A 26057-nucleotide genomic window follows, 5' to 3' on the forward strand; every position below is an offset into this window, starting at 1 on the left:
TATCTAGTGAAACGATTGGTTATTTTCTAAAAAAAATTAATAATAATAATAGTAATCCAATTTAACGAAATTAAATTTTTTGGGGAGAACATTTCAGGATTTCTCTCCATATAATGGACTTCTATGGTGCCCCCGAGTTTGAACTTAAAAAATGAGGTTTAAATGCAGCTTCAAAGGGCTCTAAACAATCCCAGCTGAGGAAGAAGGGTCTCATCTAGCGAAACAATTGGTTATTTTCTTAAAAAAAAAAAAAAAAGACTATTTTAATTGTTTTTTGAGGAAAACATTTCAGGATTTCTCTCCATATAATGGACTTCTATGGTGCCCCCGAGTTTGAACTTAAATGAGGTTTAAATGCAGCTTCAAAGGGCTCTAAACAATCCCAGCTGAGGAAGAAGGGTCTCATCTAGCGAAACGATTGGTTATTTTCTAAAAAAAAAAAAAAGGACTATTTTAAGAAATTGTTTTTTGAGGAAAACATTTCAGGGTTTCTCTCCATATAATGGACTTCTATGGTGCCCCCGAGTTTAAACTTAAAAAATGAGGTTTAAATGCAGCTTCAAAGGGCTCTAAACAATCCCAGCTGAGGAAGAAGGGTCTTATCTTGCAAAACGATTGGTTATTTTCTAAAAAACAAATGTGCAGTTTATATTTTAAACATTTATAACTCAAATGCTCATCTTGTCTAACTCTGCGACGCACATGCGTACCCCTGTTTAATACAGTTAGGGTATGTCGAAAAACTCCCTTCTCATTTTTTTTCCTCCCACTTTAAAATCGTTTCGCTAGATAAGACAGTTTTTCTTCGGCTGGGATCATTTAGAGCTCTTTACAGCTGTGTCTAAACTGCATTTTGGAAATTCAAACTCTTGGGCACCATAGAAGTCCACTACATGGAGAGAAATCTGAAAAGTTTTCCTCAAAAAAACAGTTTCTTTTCAACTGAAGAATGAAAGACATGAACTTCTTGGATCTGTAAATTTTGGTTCTGGAAGTGAGCTAATCCTTCAAAGGTCTATATTCTGGTTAAACCCTTATTCTGAAAATGTTTACAAAATCCAAAGCTCTGAATATCACTGTGTACATGTAATGAGCGTTTTCTGGAAATAGTGATAATCCCCTTGCCATTTGTTTTAGTATTTAATTTAAGCAACAGGAACATAAGACTGAATCTTAAATAAGAGTTCTCCTATAATATTTTCCATTAGTAGCCTGACTTCTCACAGCTGTATGATCCAGAATTACCTTGTAGTTCTTTGGATGTGCAGATATTCAGTTAGGGAGAATATTCTGAATATGTTTTTTACAGGACTCAAAATGCTGATTACAACAGACATATGTGTTCGGTCTTATCAGGATTTCTAAAATCTGAAATGTTAATCTGATTATGCTAGTCAGACATTTACATAATCAGAATATGACCAATCTTCAATAATGCTGGAATATTCTTGTGCATGCAATCGGTCACTGTGTAAACACTTTTCACTTGTGTACAATTTTAATCATTCATAATTGATCTACTTTTCCTGGTAGTTCCTTAGAAGTTTTTTGAAGTCTTAACTAGAATTTGATATGTATATCTGTGCTCCTGGCACTTACTTTCTACTGTGTTCAGATTGGCTGCATATTGAAAACAATTGAAAACTTTAGTTTTCTTATTTTTAAGGGTGATATTCCTTTTAATATCCCTGTTTGTTTTTTTTTTTTTATTTTATACAACCTAATTTCAGTTTTTACTTTTTAATATTCAGGTTGTAGGCAGCTCAGAGTGTGGTGGCATTATATGTATAATAATGAAAAGTCTAAATTTGTGCCTAAAGCATGTTCATATGTGAAGTGTCATGTGCTCGTCATATGGAAACATTAAAACACGTTTGAACACAGACTCTGATTTCATTTTCATTTCATCTAGAATTTGTACACTGGAGTGTCATGCTTAGTCAAATGAAGTCGAAATTTCAACAATTGTAAGGTTTAATTTTAGTTCTATTTTCAATAGTTCGTAAAACCTACTTTTTCTAACTTGTCCTAGACTTTTTTCTGGTTTTCACCAAAATTGGCTCATATCATCTTCAGACCATGCTGGAAAACAGTTCTGGAATTCAAGTGGATTAGTCAAACTGTTTTCAAATAATGCGCAAACAAATTCGACGAAAAATGATTGTGAGGCTATATCTCCGCAACAGTTTGACCTATTGAGACCAAACTTGGTGTGTGTTAAAACAAGCATTACCCGAGGTTACCTGCACCGTTTTGGTACAGTTCCACCTAGTGGTCAGGAAATATGAAAAATGGCTAATTTAGCTTACAAACAATGGTTTGTGCCCATACACATGTGGTTTGGCCAAAAATCACTAAACTGGTCTCTTTAGATTCGGTGCATCATGCCTAGTCGAATTTTTGAACGCATTGAGGTATCCTTACAAAACTCGGTATGGGTCATCAGCACGATGCCCCGAAGGAGTCTGAGAAGTTTCGAGCCAAATCAAATATTCACATACTTATAACTTTGGGTGACTTTTTAGACTCCTGAATCCTTGCTGAATCCAGCGATGCCAGGTTTTGCCTTATGGTTTGTGCAACGTTGCATTTTAGCATTTAAAAAACAGTTGCCCACATCTTAGAAACTGTTACTCCTATCAACACGAAATGCCCATCAATACTACATCCTATCAATATGCTAATGCCCAATTTTTGATAGTAAGTCTGTCGTTTTTTCTTCTCATATAGAAAAATGTCTATAACTCCAAAACAAAATGAGATATTTTCACCAAATTTGGCACACATACGTATGGGCACACTCTAAGGACACACGCCAAATTTGGTGGGATTGTGGCGCTATAATTGAACAAACCGCGAAATTGCCATTGACTACAATAGAGTGTTAAGACATAAAATGCTACATTTTTACCAATGCATTGATGTACCATTACAAAACTCTGAATGTACCATCAAGACCATGACCTGATTTATGTATCATTACAATACTTGGTATGTTTCATCAGCATAATGCCCTGAAGGAGCCTGAGAAGTTTCGAGTCAGCGCCACCTAGTGGTAAAATCAAATATTCACATGCTTATAACTTTGGGTGTGGTTGACTTATTTTCACAGAAGTCACCTTTTTAGACTCCTGAATCCTTGCCGAGTCTAGCGATACCAAACATGCCAGTTTTTGCCTTATGGTTTGTGTAACATTGCATTTTAGCGCTTAAAAACATTTGCCAGTATCTTAGAAACCATTACTCCTATCAACACAAAATGGGCATCAATATTTTATCCTATCAATACGCTAATGCCCAATTGGCAAAGTTTTGATAGTAAGTGCCAAAAAAAATGCAAACAAAGTCAGACGTTGGTCATTTTTTCTCTTCTCTTCTCATATTGAAAAATGTCTATAACTCCAAACCAAAATGAGATATTTTCACCAAATTTGACACACATATGTATGGACACACTCTAAGGACACACACCAAATTTAGTGGGATTGTGCCTCTTGGTGGCACTAAAATTGAACAAAACGTGAAATTGCCATTGACTACAATGGAGTATTATGATATAAAATGCTACATTTTTACCAGTGCATTGCTGTACCATTACAACCATTACACCAGTACATTTGTATGTACCATCAAGACTATGACCTGATTGATGTATCGTTACAAAACTTGGTATGGGTCATCAGCACGATACCCTGAAGGAGCCTGAGAAGTTTCAAGCCAACACAACCTAGTGGTAAAATCAAATATTCACATGCATATTACTTTGGGAGTGGTCGACTTATTTTCATAGGAGTGACCTTTTTAGACTCCTGAATCCTTGCCGAGTCTAGCGATACCAAACATGCCAGGTTTTGCCTTATGGTTTGTGCAACGTTGCATTTTAGTGATTAATAAACATTTGCTAATATCTTAGCAACCGTTACTCCTATCGACACGAAACCACCCTAGGAAATTTGGAAACGTAGTATGCCGGCAATTTTGATAGTAACTGGCAAAAAAATGCAAACAAAGTCAGCCATTGGTCATTTATTTCGCCTTATGGTTTGTGTAATGTTGCATTTTAGCGCTTATTAAACATTTGCCAATATCTTAGAAACAGTTACATCTATCAACACAAAAACAACCATAGGAAATTCTGAAACATATCGTGCTGGTAATATGGCAGTGCCAAATTGCCAAAATTTTGATAGTAAGTGGCAAAAAAAAAAAAAAAAAAAAAAAAATTGCACACAAAGTCAGCTGTTGGTCATCTCTTCTCATATAGAATATAGAAATGTCTATAATGTCTATAACTCCAAAACAAAATGAGATATTTTCACCAAATTTTTACACAAGTATGTATGGGCACACTCTAAGACCACACACTAAATTTGGTGGGATTGTGCCTCTTGGTGGCGCTATAATTGAACAAAAGGTGAAATTGCCATTGAGTACAATAGAGTATTATGATATAAAATGCTACATTTGGTCACACTTTATATTAGGTGGCCTTAACTATTATGTACTTACATTAAAAAATAAGTACAATGCACTCAATGTGGTCATATTGCATTGCAAAACACTTTTGCTTCTATTAAGGTGGGATATGGGTAAGGTTAGGGACAGGTTTGGTGGTTTGGGTAGGTTTAAGGGTGGGTTAGGGTGTAAGGGATGGGTCAGTGGTAATTACAGAAATTAATTACAAATGTAATTACATATATGTTTTTAAGAAAAGATAAGTACAATGTAAAAATATGTATGTACACAATAAGTACATTGTACCAAATGCTTAATTTAAATGTAAGTATATAGTAGTTAAGGCCACCTAACGTAAAGTGGGACCCTACATTTTTATCAATGCATTGGTGTAACATTACAAACATTACAAAATTTTGATAGTAAGTGGCCAAAAAAAAAAAATGCAAACAAAATCCGCTGTTGGTCATCTCTTCTCATATAGAATATAGAAATGCCTATAATGTCTATAACTCCAAAACAAAATGAGATATCTTCACCAAATTTTACACACGTATGTATGAGCACACTCTAAGACCACACACCAAATTTGGTGGGATTGTGCCTCCTGGGGGCGCTATAATTGAACAAAACGCGAAATTGCCATTGACTACAATAGAGTGTTATGATTAAAAATGTTAAATTTTTATCAATGCATTGGTGTAACATTACAAACATTACAAAATTTTGATCGTAAGTGGCAAAAAAAAAAAAAAATGCAAACAAAATCAGCTGTTGGTCATTTCTTCTCTTCTCATATAGAATATAGAAATGTCTATAATGTCTATAACTCCAAAACAAAATGAGATATCTTCATCAAATTTTACACACATATGTATGAGCACACACTAAGGACACACACCAAATTTGGCGGGATTGTGCCTCTTGTTGGCGCTATAATTGAACAAAACGCGAAATTGCCATTGACTACAATAGAGTGTTATGATTAAAAATTTAAATTTTTTATCAATGCATTGGTGTAACATTACAAACATCCAAAACAAAATGAGATATCTTCACCAAATTTTACACACATATGTATGAGCACACACTAAGGACACACACCAAATTTGGCGGGATTGTGCCTCTTGTTGGCGCTATAATTGAACAAAACACGAAATTGCCATTGACTACAATAGAGTATTATGATAGAAAATTCTAAACACATTTACATTTTTACAAATGCGCATTGGTGTACCATTACAAAAACTTTGTATGTACCATCAAGACCATGACCTGAAAGTACTCAAAAGGTTTTGACACAGTGCCACCTTGTGGTCAAAAGTGATAACTGATTATATCATATTACTAGTGGTTGCTTTTATGATTTGTCACCCATTTTGACTAAAATCACTTCTTCATTTCTGCACTTGTTCTGTTCTGATACTTGGCCCTGTAATTGCTGCTTGCAGCTACATTTAATTTAGTTTCTCTTCCTGCAGTGCGCTTTCCGTTCAAGAAAGGGCAAAACCTACTATAGCCAAGGCTTCCGTTATGAATATGCATTAGCTAATGCATACGTTGCTTGGTAACTTCTGTGACGTTGCGTAATTAATATTCATGAGCCAAGCCCTTGCCGTAGTAGGATCAGTCATTCCGTTTTCCGTTCGCATTAAAAGCGTGGCTAAATAAGAGTGACGTACTAAGCGAAGTGCATCGGCACTGCGCGCTCAGCCGCGGAGCTGTCAAATAATATAATTCAGGATTATATCCACTGAATGCTCTGCCACATTAGTCAAAATGACATGTTAAAGCCATCAACCCTCAGGTACGTAGCCCTATGCATTCTGAAATAAATATTGCGAGTTATATTGCTGATAGTGCAAAGCGAAAGTAAATGTTTAAATGTGAAATACATGGTTGTTTGAGTTACTGGTTGCGTTTTTACGATAAGCACGCCGAGGCTTGGCTCCGGTTGGTGAATGCGCGCATTTCTAAAGGCATGTAATAGTAAACTGCTTTAGTTGCGTTTAGATTCATAGTGTCATGTTCTTGCACTGGGGATTCCCCATATGTTTGCACTCTTTCACACACAGGAACAGCCCGCAGTGTTCATGCTCGGGCTTTAAAAACTACATGAGCAAAGTTATGCAACTAAATAAAGGTCTAATTTTTACCGTTTGGTTGCGGCTATAATAGCATAATCTACTTGCATGATAAGTGAACAATTGATCATGGAAAAGAGTAAAGAATAGATATTTGTTCACACTTCTACACTTTGAGGTTTGACAAAACTGAAAGTCAAATTAAACTATACCTTCCAGCCATAATTGTGACTCTGGACCACAAAACCTGTTTTAAGTAGCAATATATATTCGTGGCAATCGCTAAAAATACATTGCATGGGTCAAAATGATCGCTTTTTCTTTTCTGTTGAAAATCATTAGGATATTAAGTAAAGATCGTGTTCTGCGAATATATTTTGTACATTTCCTACTGTAAATATATCCAAACTTAATATGCATTGCTAAGGACTTCATTTAAACAACTTTAAAGGCGATTTTCTCAATATTTTGACTTTTTTCCACCTTCAGATGTCAGATTTTCAAATAGTTGTATCCAAGCCAAATATTTTCTTAACATTAATTCGTTTTAGATCGCATAGTGCATTTATTAACTAAACATAAGATTTATTTGATCTAAAAGTAAAAGGAAGTCTTTCTATAAAAAGGTTTACTAGACTTTTGGAACCCTTTTAATTATTTTTGCTTATTATTTTTTAGAATTGCTTTACATACACTGAAAAAAAGTATTTTTTAAAGTATTTTTGTCCTGTTTTCTAGTATAAATATCTCAAAAATCTTGGATCCGGATGCATTCGCTTGACAAGTAAAGTGACTTAAGATATTTTGTCCTGTTTTCTGAATAAATAATCAAAATTTAGTTCTTAATTTTTCTTATCCGATTGGCCAATATTTTGGCTTGCTTTAAGCAAAAACTACCATATTTTTTTAGAAAACAGGACAAAATATCTTATGTTAGTTTTTGCTTAAAGCAAGCCAAAATATCTGCCAATGGGGTAAGAAAAAAGATCTTAATTAAAAGGCTAAACAAGATTATTGTTCTTGCCCCACTGTCAGATAACTCAATTTTGAGTATTTATAGAAAACTAGACATGATATCTTAAGTCATTTTACTTGTCAGGTAAATGCATATTGATTTAAGAATTTTTAGGTATTTATATTAGAAAACACGTAAATACTAAGGAAGAAATCATTTTTTTGCGGTGTAATGGTTATCATTAGAAAATAATCAGGATGGGATGGAATTAAAAGTAAAGTTAGCTTCTTTTCTTTCTAATTTTATCAAACAGTGACAAAATCACCAAAAAAGTATTAAAAAAATGGTCAAAAATGATTGCTGTAAAAGCTAAACAGGAAAAGGAACTGATTTTAGTTTGTGCGATGCTATAAAAGACTAAAATGGATTGAGGACTTGGTATTGAGGAGAAGGAAGAAAATTCTAAATTGATTACTAATTAAAATTATTTTCCGGAGAAGAAAACCTTTTTTTGTGTGTGTAACTTCACACACCGCAAAAAATGATTTTCTTCCATAGTATTTATGTCCTGTTTTCTAATATAAATATCTCAAATGTATTGAATCCAGATGCATTTACCTAACAATTAAAATGATATAAGATATTATGTCTATTTTTCCTGAATAAATAATTAAAATTTTGTTAGTTTTTGCTTATAACAAGCAAAAATATCTGCCAATGGGGCAAGACAAATAATCTTGTTTAGCCTTTTAATAAAGAATATTTTTCTTACCCTATACAGATATTTTTGCTTGCTTTAAGCAGAAACTAACAACATTTTTATAATTCTTTTTTCAGAAAACGGGACAAAATATACTTGTAAACATGAAATACTAAATACGAAAATCATCTTTCGCAGTGCAGGGTAAATGCTGGCATCCAAACTATTCAAAAAACACCCCATCGTAATTTAATTTAATACTGAAGTAAACCTTTTAAATATATTATTCTAATATTCTAATGGCATCCAAAATAAAAGATTTTGTGTACATAGTATGTTTACTGTGTACACTAATTAAGTACATTCTATGAATATAAATATATGGGCGAGAGATGAAAAAGGTTGTGTAATAGTTTGAATAGTGTTGATCAGTTGAACATTCCCTCAATGTAAGTCTATGGGATTTTTCCCAGTTTTAATCGTCATTTTTAGAAAAACCGTAAGTCGGATCAGTTAGAAAAGATCCAGCAGCTGGAGTCAGATCAGTCTGAAGATCTGGCCTGAGTTTGGAGTTTGGAGAGTTAAAGCTCGAGGAGGAGGAGCAGTCTGAGAATAAGAATACAAGAATAAGTTTAAATAGCATTTCAGTAAACTGGCTTTCTCAAACCAACTTAACAAATGCACTGACGGAGCAAACATTTAGATCAGATAATAATAATATCTAAAAATGACCCTCCCCCACACACAATCCCCCCTAGTCACCTAAAGGGGGAAATTCCCTCCATTTTCTCTTTTCACACTTTCTGCATTTGAGCCCAAGGATATTTATATAAATATATTTGATCTGTGGTATTCGCGTTTAACTAGCAAATATCAAGAAGTGTTTATATTTCCAAAATTCCCGGGAAATTTTTTCAACGCTGATTAAATAAATAAGCTTTCCACTGATGTATGGTTTGTTAGAATAGGACAACATTTGGCCGAGATGCAACTATTTGAAAATCTGAGGGTGCAAAAATTAAAAATCTATATATTGAGAAAATGGCCTTTAAAGTTGTCCAAATGAAGTTCTTAGCAATGCATATTACTAATCAACAATTAAGTTTTCATATAGTTACGGTAGGAAATGTATAAAATATCTTAATGGAACATAGTTAGGTTGGCTTGAGAAAGCTAACCTACTATTCTTCTTAGACTACATTTCTGAACGCTCCTCCTCCTAGAGCTTTCAAACTAGAACCACCGAACTCAGGCCAGCTCTTCAGACTGATCTCACTGAGTGTGCTCTATCTTTTCAGACTGATCCGACTTATAGTTTTCATAATATTGAAGATTAAAAATCATAAAAATCCCATAGACTTACATTGAGGAATGTTCAACTGATCAACACTATTCAAACTCCAACTGACAAAATTCAAACTCCAACTGACAAAACTCCCACAATCCCTTGAGACTCAATCGAACTGCCCTTCTATCAACTAGATTTATAATACAATAAAACTTCCATTCTTTCTAATATTTCTAATCTATTTAACTATCTAGCCTAGTTTAGCAACTACAATCATGCTAGTAACATGTTAATCATGCTAGCAAAATGCTAGCAACTGGTTAATAATGTTAGAAACATGCTAGAAACTTGCTAATGACATGCTAGTAACCTGCTAATCATGTTAGAAACATGCTAACAACATGCTAATAGCTTGTTAACACCTTAGCGTTCCAACGTTCCACCGGCAGGACGTTTTGCATTGAGTTAAGTTTGACAGGAATGCTAAGGGGTTAATGATGCTATAAACATGTTAGCAATGTGTTAGTTGGGCTAGAACATGGTAGAAACTTGCTAATCATGCTAGAAACATGCTAGCAACTTGCTAATCATGCTAGAAACATGCTAGCAACTTGTTAATCATGCTAGAAACATGCTAGCAACTTGCTAATCATGCTAGAAACATGCTAGCAACTTGTTAGTCAGACTAGAAACAAGTTAGCAACTCGCTTATCATGCTAGAAACATGCTAGAGAAATGCTAGCAACTTTCTAGTCAACCTAGAAACATGCTAGCAACTTAGTAATCATGCTAGAAACATGCTGGAAACATGCTAGCAACTGACTAATCATGATAGAAACATGCTAGAAACATGCTAGCAACTTGTTAGTCTGGCTAGAAACACGTTAGCAGCTCGCTTATCATGCTAGAAACATGATAGCAACTGACTAATCATGATAGAAACATGTTTGAAAAGTGTTAGCAACTGGTTAATAATGTTAGAAACATGTTAGAAACTTGCTAATGACATGCTAGTAACCTGCTAATCATGTTAGAAACATGCTAACAACATGCTAATAGCTTGTTAATGATGCTATAAACATGTTAGCAATGAGTTAGTTGGGCTAGAACATGGTAGAAACTTGCTAATCATGCTAGAAACATGCTAGCAACTTGCTAATCATGCTAGAAACATGCTAGCAACTTGTTAATCATGCTAGAAACATGCTAGCAACTTGCTAATCATGCTATAAACATGCTAGCAACTTGTTAGTCGGGCTAGAAACAAGTTAGCAACTCGCTTATCATGCTAGAAACATGCTAGAGAAATGCTAGCAACTTTCTAGTCAACCTAGAAACATGCTAGCAACTTAGTAATCATGCTAGAAACATGCTGGAAACATGCTAGCAACTGACTAATCATGATAGAAACATGCTAGAAACATGCTAGCAACTTGTTAGTCTGGCTAGAAACACGTTAGCAGCTCGCTTATCATGCTAGAAACATGCTAGCAACTGACTAATCATGATAGAAACATGTTTGAAAAGTGTTAGCAACTGGTTAATAATGTTAGAAACATGCTAGAAACTTGCTAATGACATGCTAGTAACCTGCTAATCATGTTAGAAACATGCTAACAACATGCTAATAGCTTGTTAATGATGCTATAAACATGTTAGCAATGAGTTAGTTGGGCTAGAACATGGTAGAAACTTGCTAATCATGCTAGAAACATGCTAGTAACTTGCTAACCATGCTAGAAACATACTAGCAACTTGCTAGTTAGGCTAGAAACACGTTAGCAACTCGCTTATCATGCTAGAAACATGCTAGCAAACATGCTAGAGAAATGCTAGCAACTTGCTAGTCAACCTAGAAACATGCTAGCAACTTGCTAGTCAACCTAGAAACACGCTAGCAACTTAGTAATCATGCTAGAAACATGCTGGAAACATGCTAGCAACTTGTTAGTCAGGCTAGAAACAAGTTAACAACTCGCTTATCATGCTAGAAACATGCTAGAGAAATGCTAGCAACTTTTTAGTCAACCTAGAAACATGCTAGCAACTTAGTAATCATGCTAGAAACATGCTGGAAACATGCTAGCAACTGACTAATCATGATAGAAACATGCTAGAAACATGCTAGCAACTTGTTAGTCAGGCTAGAAACACGTTAGCAGCTCGCTTATCATGTTAGAAACATGCTAGCAACTTGATAAACATGCTGGAAACATGCTAGCAACTGACTAATCATGATAGAAACATGTTTGAAAAGTGCTAGCAACTGGTTAATAATGTTAGAAACATGCTAGAAACTTGCTAATGACATGCTAGTAACCTGCTATTCATGTTAGAAACATGCTAACAACATGCTAATAGCTTGTTAACACCTTAGCGTTCCAACGTTCCACCGGCAGGACGTTTTGCATTGAGTTAAGTTTGACAGGAATGCTAAGGGGTTAATGATGCTATAAACATGTTAACAATGTGTTAGTTGGGCTAGAACATGGTAGAAACTTGCTAATCATGCTAGAAACATGCTAGCACCTTGCTAATCATGCTAGAAACATGCTAGCAAACATGCTAGAGAAATGCTAGCAACTTGCTAGTCAACCTATAAACATTCTAGCAACTTAGTAATCATGCTAGAAACATGCTGGAAACATGCTAGCAACTGACTAATCATGATAGAAACATGTTTGAAAAGTGCTAGCAACTGGTTAATAATGCTAGAAACATGCTAGAAACTTGCTAATGACATGCTAGTAGTTTGCTAATCATGTTAGAAACATGCTAACAGCATGCTAATAGCTTGTTAATAATGCTATAAACATGCTAGCAACTTGCTAATCGTGCTGGAAACATGCTAGCAACTGACTAATCATGATAGAAACATGTTTGAAAAGTGCTAGCAACTGGTTAATAATGTTAGAAACATGCTAGTAACTTGCTAATCATGTTAGAAACTTCCTTGTAACTTGCTAATCATGTTAGAAACATGCTAACAACATGCTAACAGCTTATTAATAATGCTATAAACATGCTTGCAACTTGCTAATCATGTTAGAAACATGCTAACAGCATGCGAATAGCTTATTAATAATGCTATAAACATGCTAGCAACTTGCTAATCATGCTGAAAACATGCTAGCAACTGACTAATCATGATAGAAACATGTTTGAAAAGTGCTAGCAACTGGTTAATAATGTTAGAAAACATGCTAGTAACTTGCTAATCATGTTAGAAACATGCTAGTAACTTGCTAATCATGTTAGAAACATGCTAACAGCATGCTAATAGCTTATTAATAATGCTATAAACATGCTAGCAACTGACTAATCATGATAGAAACATGTTTGAAAAGTGCTAGCAACTGGTTAATAATGTTAGAAACATGCTAGTAACTTGCTAATCGTGTTAGAAACATGCTAGTAACTTGCTAATCATGTTAGAAACATGCTAACAGCATGCTAATAGCTTATTAATAATGCTATAAACATGCTTGCAACTTGCTAATCATGTTAGAAACATGCTAGTAACTTGCTAACCATGCTAGAAACATACTAGCAACTTGCTAGTCAGGCTAGAAACACGTTAGCAACTCGCTTATAATGCTAGAAACATGCTAGCAAACATGCTAGAGAAATGCTAGCAACTTGCTAGTCAACCTAGAAACATGCTAGCAACTTGCTAGTCAACCTAGAAACATGCTAGCAACTTAGTAATCATGCTAGAAACATGCTGGAAACATGCTAGCAACTGACTAGATAGAACATGATAGAAACATGTTTGAAAAGTGCTAGCAACTGGTTAATAATGTTAGAAACATGCTAGAAACTTAATAATGACATGCTAGTAACTTGCTAATCATGTTAGAAACATGCTAATAACATGCTAATAGCTTGTTAATAATGCAATAAACATGCTAGTAACTTGCTAATCATGTTAGAAACATGCTAACAGCATGCTAATAGCTTATTAATAATGCTATAAACATGCTAGCAACTGACTAATCATGATAGAAACATGTTTGAAAAGTGCTAGCAACTGGTTAATAATGTTAGAAACATGCTAGTAACTTGCTAATCATGTTAAAAACATGCTAGTAACTTGCTAATCATGTTAGAAACATGCTAACAGCATGCTAATAGCTTATTAATAATGTTATAAACATGCTTGCAACTTGCTAATCATGTTAGAAACATGCTAGTAACTTGCTAACCATGCTAGAAACATACTAGCAACTTGCTAGTCAGGCTAGAAACACGTTAGCAACTCGCTTATCATGCTAGAAACATGCTAGCAAACATGCTAGAGAAATGCTAGCAACTTGTTAGTCAACCTAGAAACATGCTAGCAACTTAGTAATCATGCTAGAAACATGCTGGAAACATGCTAGCAACTGACTAGATAGAACATAATAGAAACATGTTTGAAAAGTGCTAGCAACTGGTTAATAATGTTAGAAACATGCTAGAAACTTGCTAATGACATGCTAGTAACTTGCTAATCATGTTAGAAACATGCTAACAACATGCTAATAGCTTGTTAATAATGCAATAAACATGCTAGCAACTTGCTAATCATGTCAGAAACATGGTAAAAACTTGCTAATCATGCTAAAAACATGCCAGCAACTTGCTAGTAATGTAAGAAACATGCCAGTAACTTGCTAACCATGCTAGAAACATACTAGCAACTTGTTAATCATGTTAGAAACATGCTAATGACATGCTAGTAACTTGCTAATAATGCTAGAAACATGATGCTAGTAACTTGCTAATCATGCTAGAAACATACTAAACATGCTAGAAAAATGTTAGAATCATGTTAACTACATTCGAATCATGCTAGCAACATGCTAATCATTATCATTTATCTATATAAAGTTTACAACTTTAAACTGCTGCTTTAAACTTTCAAGCTAGGCTTTCTCAAGCCAGCCAGAAAAATTTATTTTTGGCTATTGCTACAAATATCCTTTGCTACTTAAGGCTGGTTTTGTCGTCCAGGGTCACATTTATAGATCAACTTGAATGATGCTAAAAAAAAAGAAGAGGAACATGAAATAGAATTGCATTTGTCTATGCAGGTTTCTGCATTGCATCAAGTTTTCGTTAATGCTACCAGGTTTTCATGGCCACAGAGGAGAACGAGTGTCCCGGATTGTCCCGTCAGAACTCGGAGCCCATGAGGTCATGGGAGCTGGAATCCTTTCTGACCAATCGCACGCTGCGCTTTGTCTTGCGGTTAGAGCAACAGTTCATTTGCCCGTCCTGCGGCGGGATCGTCCTGAACCCTCACCAGACGGGCTGCGGCCACATCTTCTGTGCTCAGTGTGTGAGGGCTTACATGTAAGAACAACTCATTCATTGAATAAATCCAACAATCTGTCGCCCATCAACAAAGATAAACAGTGCATAACTTGGTATCTTTGGCAATGTGCAAACCTTCCTCTTTTCAGTGAAAATGGAGGAAGTTCGAAATGTCCTTTAGACAGCATTCCCATAAAACTAGAGGAGGTGAGAACATTAATATTTTATACGCATATTCATGTGCACTTATCGGAAGCACAGCTTTATTTTCCATTGTACATGCAATGCTTGCAGATTTTTCAAGACAACTGCTGTAAACGGGAACTGCTAAACTTAGAGGTCTACTGTAGCAACGCCCCAGACTGCCCACAGAGGGTTCCCTTATGTAACCTTCAGGTAAAAGGCAAAGCATTACCTAATGTGCTGTAAAATGACAATAAAACCAGCTTGTTTCCATTATTCAGAGTTGAGTAAAAACAGTGCAACCTCTCTTTCTCAGGATCATCTAAAAGCTTGTCAGTACGAGCGAATTCGATGTTCGAATATAGGGTGCAGTGACAGTGTGTTACGCAAAAACCTAATGGACCATCAGAGGAACATCTGCTCCTTCCGACTGGAGTCCTGCCACCATTGCAAGCTTTCGTTGCCCGTAACTCAACTGCTGGTCAGAACGTTTCCCTGTCTCAATACTGCATAGAGACATCTGAGGTGTGTTTGTTTATAATTATGTCTCTGAACTATGGCAGGTCCATCAGAAGACTTCATGCCCTGAGTTTGAAGTCCTGTGTCCCAACAAATGTCTTCAGATGATCAAAAGACAGAAGGTGTGGTGTCGTTAGATACTTTAATGCACCGTTAAACAGTTCTATCATGCATTTCAGCTCATTTCTCTGATTCGGTAACATTTCAACTTTTCAGAAATATACTTAAAATTACATTTAAGTATACTTATACTTCTAAGTCTAAGTATATTTGAGCTATACTTGTTCTCTAGGGGCGCTGTTACACATCTTCTGAACAGAATTTCCAAAACACAAGAAGAAACCGAAACAACAGATGCTTCCACATGTAATCTAACACAATCGTCAGACATAAAACAGCATCAAAACCATAGATATGGAAAACTGAGTAACGTAATGAATAAAATGTCGACTCATGAAGAGATAATAATGACTGTCAAGCTTTGGGGTGTTGATCAGCTCCATCTACGTTTTGATTATCATCAAAAGTCTTTCAAAATTCAATATGTTGTTTGTTTATGTATTATTTATAAAACGTACCCACATTCAAGTGTTTATAATAAAGGATGCATGAAGCTAAAATAAAAAAAAATTGTTTACAAGCAGATACTCTGTTCTTTCTTTTGATGTTTTGTGTGTTCAGATATTCATATAACAAAATATATACAAATTAATACCTAAATAGGGACATAATAGTATACTTAAAGTTTGATGTAAAGTTCACTTACAAGTATACTTGCATTATAAAACTTCTAAACTAGTAGTTTACTGAGACTATACTTCAAAGTGTACTAAAAATGCATAAAAAGTATTTAATTAGTAAACCATCAGTATATCTAAAATATATTTCAGTATACTTGGAGTACAAACTGAAAACATAGATGTAAACTAGTTGTGTACTCAAAGTTTACTACTGTTATACTTAAAAGTATACTTTTAAACACTAGAAAGAGGGCCAATTTAGTCCCAATGAGTATTGAAATAGTACACTTAATAGTATACTACTAGTACACTGATATTTGTATACTTGCTACATAAAGTATACTTAAAAATATACTTAAGTATACTTAATAAAATAAACTTGAAGTATACTTCTTTCAGTAAGGGATGTCAGATGGTAATCAGCAAGAAATGCTTTTATTCTTAATTGTCTTCTCTATATTTTTCCAAAAATATAAAGGTGACAAGGTGTGATAGGTTTAAAGTCTGTAACACATTTGAAGGTTTACATTGCCTTAAGTTTTCATTTTTGGTTTTGTCTCTCATCCCTTACCAAAAAGAAGTATACTTCAAGTTTATTTTATTAAGTATACTTACGTAAAGTTCAAGTATTTTTTTAAGTACACTTTATGTAGTAAGTATACAAATATGAGTGTACTAGTAGTAACAGTACTATTAAGTGTACTATTTCAATACTCCTTGGGACTAAATTGGCCCACTTTCTAGTATATAAAAGTATACTTTTAAGTATACTTTAAGTATAACAGTAGTAAACTTTGAGTACACAACTAGTTTACATCTATGTTTTCAGTTTGTACTGCAAGTATACTAAAATTGAACTTATAGGTGTACTGATAGTTTACTAATTAAATGCTTTTTTATGCATTTTTAGTGCACTACAATCCAATACAAGTATAGTCTCGGTCTTTTATACTGCAAGTATACTCGTAAGTTTTGATGCTGTTTTAAGTCTGACGATTGTGTTCGATTACATGTGGAAGTATCTGTTGTTTCGGTTTCTTCTTCACTTGTGTTTCGGAAATTCTGTACAGAAGATACAGTGCAATAGCGCCCCTAGTGTATAACAATGAAAACACAGATTCTCAGAGCATAGTATAGCTCAAATATACTTAAATGTCATTTTAAGTATATTTCTGAGAAGCCCATAAAAAGTAGACTGAAAGTATACTTTCCCATTTTTAGTTTAAAAAGAAGTATACTAATAGCACACTTGAATAAACTTTTTCGTAAGGGTTACATTACTGTCAAAAATCATAGACACTATGCACACGTTTTGTTAATCATTTTCTAAGTACAAACTTAAGTGCTTCAGGGACATGACAAAACGCTTGGTTTAAGATGGATATAAGACATTGTTTTATGCAAAAAAATATTAAAATGCATTATTATTAAATTATTTAATTCATTATAGTGGGCATACAAAAGTATTGTGAAAAGCTTCAAACAATTAAGTTAGGGGACTGAAATATTGCCGAATCCCAGGAATGACCCAAATTGCTCTCTTCAGATTAATACGAAGGCCCTAAGGAGACACGAAAATGGAAAAAACATAAGATTATGTTTTAATACTTTTGCATTTACATGCAAAACCATTGTGTTCCCTTTGGAAACTTTCTCTTTCAAAACATTTATGTTTCCTCACAAAAGTATTGCGATTGGTTCCCCTGTGAAACTCAGCATTTTTCAATGCTATTGCATTCATCCATGAAACTTTGGAAAAAGTTAGTCATATAATGTCCATCACCAGTTTTTCATTTTGCATTGTTAAAGTTAGGAAAGTACGCAAAAGATTTGCAAACTAATTTAGAGTTCACGGGCTGAGGCAAACGTTTTGAGAGCATTAAAATATAAGTTTCCCCTTCCAACTCATGTTTTACCATCAACATGTCCCCTTAGGGGCTCCATGAATAGTCCGATATTTTAATTTGCTCATTGCTGCTTGTTGATCCCCCACAGCTGCAGGCTCATGCTGATGAGTGTCTTGAAGTGGAGACTGACTGCATTTATAAAAACTATGGCTGCACATTCAGAGTAAGAAAACAATCAGTTGCTGTTCAGTAAATGTTTCTGTTTGTCTGGAGCTATAATGCATTTGCAGATCTCAGCCTTTGACCTCTGTCTTTCTTTCCAGGGTAAAAGAGGGAAAGTGCAAGTTCATGAAAACTCAGAGTTCAGTTCCCATGTTCGGCTTGTTCTGGAAAGCAACACCAAACTTGAGAAACAGGTGTGAAACATGTCAGTGCAAAATGCAATAAATAATCATGGAGATATTCTGGTTCATAGTACATCCCATTAAATGCTATGATTAAAGGGATTCCTGTTTGCTCAGCGTTATTTTTGCATGACATACAAATGGTCTTGGTTGTAGGTGGAACAATTGCAGAAGGATATGCTTGTCCAGCAGGGAGCGCTGAAGGACAAAAGTCTTGTGGTCAGCAATCTGGACCGGGATCTCACCCTTTGTGACAGCACACTTACTACCTTACAGGTAAAGAAACCTTGTGTTAAATACAAAACAGCTAATTACCCTGTCATTTTAGAAATAAAGTCATCTCTAATAAACTCTCACAATATAAAGTTAAAGGAAGTTCTGAACCTGTAGCAGCTGTGGTGTAAGTGAGTTTTGTTATTCAGAGAATCCTCACCATTCGTTGTATATTAATGTATTATTGCCATTATTTATGTACATAGTGGTCATCGGTCATTATTGGTTCATAGTGAATAAAAAAGTTGGAATTTCCATCTTGTGTTCAAGAGAACAAAAACATCTCTTCTTGGAAAACTGGCACAAAATATCTGCAACCAGGGAAGTCAATGTAGCTCTTTTTACATAATCACATAATAAACTAGATAAAAAAAAGTTTGTCAAGACAAACTTTAAGTTGGCTTGAGAAAGCCGGACCTGAAAGTTTGAAAAGTTTGAAAGCTTTAAAAAGTTTAATAAGTTTCACATAAGTTTGACTGTTTAAGTCTGAAATAGTTTGAAGTTTAAAGTAGTTTAAAAAGCTTAACGTTGATGATAGATAGATGATTAACAAGTTACTAGCACGTTTATAACATGATTAGCACGTTGCTAGCATGTTGTTAGCATGATTAGCAAACTGTTAGCATGTTGTTAACATGATTAGCAAGTTGTTAATATGTTTATAGCATGATTAGCAAGTTGCTAGCATGTGTCTAGCATGATTAGCATGTTGCTCGCATGATTCTAACATGATTAACAAGTTGCGATATTGTTTCTAAAATGATTAACAAATTGCTAGCATGTTGTTAGCATGATTAGCAAACTGTTAGCATGTTGTTAACATGATTAGCAAGTTGTTAATATGTTTATAGCATGATTAGCATGTTGCTCGCATGATTCTAACATGATTAACAAGTTGCGATCTTGTTTCTAAAATGATTAGCATGTTAATAGCATGTTTTTAGCATGCTACTAGAATGTCTCTAGCATGATTAGTATGTTAATAGCATGTTTTTAGCATGCTACTAGCATGTTTCTAGCATGTTTAGTATGTTAATAGCATGTTTTTAACATGATTCTAGCATAATTGGCATGCTACTAGCATGTTTCTGGCATGATTGGTATGTTACTAGCATGTTGTCAGCATGATTCTAGCATAATTAGCATGCTATTAGCATGTTTCTAGCATGATTAGTATGTTACTCGCATGTTAGCATGATTCTAGCATAATTAGCATGCTACTAGCATGATTAGCAAGTTAATTTGAATGAGTTTGAATGTAAGTCTATGGCATTTTTCCCAGTTTTAATCGTAATTTTTAAGAAAACCGTAAGTCGGATCAGTTAGAAAAGATACAGCAACTGGAGTCAGATCAGTCTGAAGATCTGGCCTGTGTTTGGAGTTTGGAGAGTTTTACATACATTCTAACTCATAAACATCTTAAAGACATCTAATAGACGACTATTTGACATCTGATAGAAACGTCCAATAAACGTCATGCAGATGAGCAAACTACGTCTTGCAGATGTAAATGCAGACGTCTCCGAGATGTACATGTGCTATCAGGGTAGTTACATAACAATTGAATGTAAGTCGGAGTTGGCTGTATGATGTGTGTTTGTGTGCCAGAGGTCTGTGGAGGAGCAGAAAGTGCGGATCTGCAATGTGCAGCGTGAACTGAGGGATCTGCGGGGCGTTCTGGGCTCTGAATTGAATGAAGAGCTCCCCAGCCTTCGGGCATCACTGGACTCCCTCAGACAGCAGGTGGCCGTCACAGAAAGCCTCAGGGAACACCTGGGTAAGTCAAATCTGACATAGACACAGGAATGTTGACAGCATTTACTTAAATAGAAGTTAATAGAATGCAAACATTCAAAAGTTCAGGCTCAGGTGAATGAAGGTCTCTGGTTCCTCTTAGCTTTCTGATTGCCCTCAGAATCCAAAAACATCATGGAATCATCCATGTAATATTGGGAGAGGCTCCAGCAACCCTATGACTCTACATGACAAGCAGTTTGGAAAACGGATGGATGGACAATTATATGTTGTGTTCTCAGACTTGTTGTGATAAGCCAAAAACACTGAAATAAGTGCATAAGTATTCACATCCTTAACTCAGTACTTAGCTGAAGCACTTAACAGCCTCAAGTCTTTTTGGGTATGATGCAACAAGATTGGCACATCAACATTTGGCAATTATCTGCCATGCTTAGATTCACCTCTTCACCTCTCAAGCTCTGTCAGCTTGAATGGGGTCTGGCAGACATTTTCAGGTTTCCCCCAGAAATATTTGATTGGGTTTAAGCCCAGGCTCTGGCTGGGCCACTCAAGAACATTCACAGTTGTCTATAAGCTCACACTCTTGCTGTGTGCTTAGGGTCATTGCCCTGTTGGAAGATGAACCATCTGCCCAGTCTGAGGTTCTGAATGCTCTGGACTGGGTTTTCTGCCACTGATGCTGCTATGCAGGTGATGAGCAGTGCCTGGTTTCCTTCGAACATGATGCTTAGAATTGTGACCCTGGACCACAAAACTATAAAAATCATAAGAGTCAACCTTTTAACAATATATTTACACATCATCTGAAAGGTGAATAAATAAGCTTTCCATTGATGTATGGTTTGTTAGGATAGGATAATACTTGCTTAAGATGCAACTATTTGAAAATCAGAGGGTGCAAAAAAATCTAAATATTGAGAAAAGTTGTCCAAATGAAGTTCTTAGCAATGCATATTACTAATCAAAAACTAGTTTTTGATATATTTACGGTAGGACATTTACAAAATATCTTCTTGGAACATGATCTTCACTTAATACCCTAAAGATTTGGGCATAAAAGAAATGTATCTGTGTTAGTTAAGACTAGTTTTGTGGTCCAGGGTCACAATTGAGGTTCATCAGAATCTTGTTTCTCAGAGTCTGAGGCTCCTTTAGGTGCTTTTTTGTAAATTCCAAATGTGTTTTCATGGACAGAATTGAGTTTTGTCACAGCACCATAAAGCCCAAATCAGTGGAGTGTTGCAGTGATGTTTGTCCTTCTGTAACTTTCTATTTCTTTGACTTCTTTTATGTCTTGTGCCTCTTCAAGTTTTTCTTTAACTTCTACTTTGACTTCCTCTATGACATCTGCCTCTTCGATTTCTACTTCTTCGACTTCTTCTATGGTTTCTGCCTCTTCAACTTTTTCTCCGACTTCTACTTCTTTGACTTCTATGGCTTCTACTTCTTCGGCTTCTACTTATTTGACTTCTTCTATGTCTTCTGCCTCTTCAACTTTTTCTTTAACTTCTACTTATTCGACTTCTTCTGTGGCTTCTGCCTCTTTTACTTTTTTTTTGTCTTTTTATATGGCATCTGCCTCTTCAACATTTTCTTTGACTTCTACTTCAACTTCTTCTGTAGCTTCTACTTCTTCGACTTCATCTATGGCTTCTGCCTCTTCAACTTTTTCTTTGACTTTTTATATTGCATCTGCCTATTCAACATTTTCTTTGACTTCTACTTCTTGGGTTCTTCTATAGCTTCTGCCTCTTCAACTTTTTCTTTGACTTAAGGTGCGTTCACACCGGACGCGAATGAAGCGGCAAGCGCGAGTGATTTACATGTTAAGTCAATGCAAAGACGCGAATAGCCATCCTGCGGCGCGAAACGCGCAAATGAGGCGGCGCGAATAGCGCGGCGCGCATTGAGCGTTTCAAGCGATTGCCGCGCCATTCGCGCAAATCGCGCGAAACGCGCGAGTTCAAAAATCTGATCTTTGGCGAAAATCCGCGCCGCGTTAACCAATCAGGAGCTTGCTCTAGTAGTGACGGAGGCAGAAATCCGAAACAACAATGGCGGACAAAATCACCGTTGCTGTCTGTGGTTCCTCGGAGCTGTACGATACATCTTTGGACTTTTGTAGAAACAGGAATAAAAGGGATCTTGGTAGGAAGAAAGTGAGTGAAGAGGTCGGACAATCTGGTAAGTTTTAAAAAACGCTCTTTACTCAATTTGACCTACATATACATACATATTGAGACTACAAGCAAGCTAAAGCTGGCAAATTGAGCTCATTCACCTATTTTACAACTACTTTCCCGCTGACGAGTGGCAGAAGCCCCTCCCATGACGTGAATTCGCGTCTGTTGTGAAGAAAATGTCACGAGCGAATGACGCGAATTTTACCGCGCGAATGGCGCGAGTAAACTCAAATGTTCAAGCGTTCAACTACGCGCGAATAGCACGTTTTTTCCGCGCAAGTCGCGTCCGGTGTGAACGCACCATTATACTTCTTTGACTTGTTTTTGTGGCTTCTACCTCTTCGACATTTTCTTTGACTTCTACTTCTTTGACTTTTTCTAGTTTGAGCTGCAGGACCGAATTTGGACACCCCTGGCTCAGTGTGTCCAACGCTATCTCACGACCAGTTCGTATGTATTTTACGAGGTGGTGAATTCATACAACCTTTGGTTCTTTTAATTGTGATGATTTGGCTCACATTTAACAAAAACCCACTAATTCACTATCTCAAAAAATTAGAATATGGTGACATGCCAATCAGCTAACCAACTCAAAAAACCTGCAAAGTTTTCCTGAGCATTCAAAATGGTCTCTCAGTTTGGTTCACTAGGCCAGTGGTTTTCAATCCTGGTCCTGGGGACCCACTGCTCTGCACATTTTGTGTGTCTCCCTTATTTAACACACCTGATTCAGATTGTCATCTCATTAGGAGAGAGATCCATGTGCTGAACTGAGTGTGTCAGATAAGGGAGACATACAAAATGTGCAGAGCAGTGGGTCCCCAGGACCAGGATTGAAAACCACTGCACTAGGCTACACAATCATGGGGAAGACTGCTGATCTGACAGTTGCCCAGAACACAATCATTGACACCCTTCACAAGGAGGGTAAGCCACAGACATTCATTGCCAAAGAAGCTGGTTGTTCACAGAGTGCTGCATCCAAGCATGTTAACAGAAAGTTGAGTGGAAGGAAAAAGTGTTGAGGAAAAAATGCACAACCAACCGAGAGAACCGCAGCCTTGAGAGGCTTGTCAAGCAAAATTGATTCAAGAATTTGGGTGAACTTCACAAGGAATGGACTGAGGCTGGGATCAAGGCATCAAGAGCCACCACACACAGACGTGTCAAGAAATGTGGCTACAATTGTCGTATTCCTCTTGTTAAGCCACTCCTGAATCACAGACAACATCAGAGACATCTTTGTGCTTCCTATTGCTGACCAGCCTTTTAAAGATGCTGATTTCATTTTCCAGCAGAATTTGCCACCTGCCCACACTGCCAAAAGGTTAAATGACCATGAACCCCATAGAGAATCTATAGGGTAATGTCAAGAGGAAAATGAGAAACAAGAGACAAAAAATGCAGATGAGCTGAAGGCCACTGTCAAACAAACCTGGGCTTCCATACCACCTCAGCAGCGCCACAGACTGATCACCTCCATGCCACACCAAATTGAGGCAGTAATTAAAGCAAAAGGAGCCCCTGCCAAGTATTGAGTACATATACAGTAAATGAACATACTTTCCAAAAGGCCAACAATTCACTAAAAATGTGTTTTTATTAGTCTGAAGTGTTCTAATTAGTTGAGATATTGGATTGGTGGGTTTTTGTTAAATGTGAGCCAAATCATCACAATTAAAAGAACCAAAGACTTAAACTACTTCAGTCTGTGTGCATTGAATTTATGTATTACACGAGTTTCACAATTTGAGTTGAATTACTGAAATAAATGAACTTTTCCACGACATTCTAATTTATTGAGATGCACCTGTATGTACGAATTGCCATGAGATCGGGTTGGTCTGTCTTGGCTTAGACAGGACAGAGTAAATTATAGAGTTTGTTTCTGGTCTCACACAGAACAATAATATCCGGATGTTCTTTGTAAAACTGGTAACAGTAGAACTGTATGTGTTTGTGCCCCTCAGGTGCATTAGAGCAGACGTGTCAACGCCATACCCGCTTGTTAGACATCCACGTGGAGCAGCTGCAGTGTAACGAGCAGCGTTTCCGCCAGCTGGAATCCACTTCCTACGACGGGAAGCTGATCTGGAAAGTGCGTGACTACTGGCACCGGAAAGAGGCCGGCACCCCCCTCAACTCAACCCCCTTCTACACAAGTCGTAGCGGCTACAAGCTCAGCGTGCGAGCCTACCTCGGTGGGGACAACTCAGGGAGAGGCACTCACCTGTCGCTCTACATCACGATAATGCGTGGAGACTTCGACACGCTCTTACCATGGCCGTTCAGACAGAACATAACATTAACATTACTGGATCAAAGTGGCTCTAGGAACCACCAGAGCATTACTTTTACCCCCGATACCAGCAGTGATAGCTTTCGTCGGCCAACATCTGATGCTAATGTGGCCACAGGGTTCCCGAGATTCATGTCCCATGGCGACTTGGAGGCCCCTCGAAATGCCGTTTATGTGAGAGATGACACGCTTTTCATCAAAGTGAAGGTGGACACAACTGGATTAGAGGATTTGTAGCATGAATTTTGACTATAGGAAGAATCAATTGTCCCAGGAGTCACTGTAGTGTCACATAATATCCAGTTGAAGATATTTGTTGTAGTAACACTGGTTATGTTTACATGCACAGATTAGTCTGAATCATTTTAAACCAGATGAAGGTGTTGAATGTATTGCTCATAGGTGCCATATTTATGAAAATATCAATTTGGTTGTGTATGAATGAAATTGTGCACATGATGAAAGTGTCAGTTGTTAGCAAAAGGCCCAAAACATAATCATTTATGCAATTATGATGACTACTGGTTATTTCAAGCCTAGATCCATGTCTGCTTAATGGTCTTTGTCTTGTCCGTTTGAGTGATGCAGATTGTACTGTAGCACACTTGTCTGCAACCTGTTGGCCCATATATACCTGGGTTCAATTCTGGCCCTGGTTTTAATGTTTTTTAGTCTACCCCCTTCTCTCTTTGCACTGATTTCCAGTTAATTAAAAAAATAGTTTCAAATATTGTGTGTTGTATTGTATATTGTGGAAAGTATATTATGTTACTTTTGCAGTTCTGTTTGTCTCCTGAGCTGAGCCTACTTGTTTGGTTTTTAATAAAGGAAAACACAAGTGATATATTTTTGGCAAGTGTAAGGGTCTTTTCACACCAAAAGTGACATTAATAAGTGCCTCTGACTCTGTACTTATTCTCAATTCCTCTCAACATGGGAACAGTAAAGATGTCAGTGAATAAATGCCAAAACAAAGGAACTTGTATTACTTATTTAAAACAATATCTCAGATATTTTGTTGCAAATGTAAAAGTAATGTGTTACTTTACTAGTTACTTGAAAAAAGTAATC

At 36.3% G+C, this 26057-nt stretch overlaps 1 protein-coding gene across 1 annotated transcript; it reads left to right on the top strand.

Moving 5' to 3' along the window:
* The first annotated feature begins 6130 nt into the window (after window positions 1-6130).
* traf5 (Tnf receptor-associated factor 5) lies at window positions 6131-25830 on the top strand. Its single transcript, XM_073844282.1, has 11 exons — window positions 6131-6262; window positions 14596-14819; window positions 14930-14987; window positions 15075-15176; window positions 15280-15444; window positions 15527-15604; window positions 18218-18292; window positions 18393-18485; window positions 18630-18749; window positions 20355-20523; window positions 24658-25830. The coding sequence occupies exons 2-11, from the start codon at window positions 14602-14604 to the stop codon at window positions 25221-25223; spliced, it is 1644 nt and encodes a 547-aa protein (XP_073700383.1). The 5' UTR covers window positions 6131-6262; window positions 14596-14601; the 3' UTR covers window positions 25224-25830.
* The last annotated feature ends 227 nt before the right edge of the window (window positions 25831-26057 follow it).

The sequence above is a fragment of the Garra rufa genome, chromosome 7 (assembly GCF_049309525.1).
Source record: "Garra rufa chromosome 7, GarRuf1.0, whole genome shotgun sequence".
Taxonomy (NCBI): Eukaryota; Metazoa; Chordata; class Actinopteri; order Cypriniformes; family Cyprinidae; genus Garra; species Garra rufa.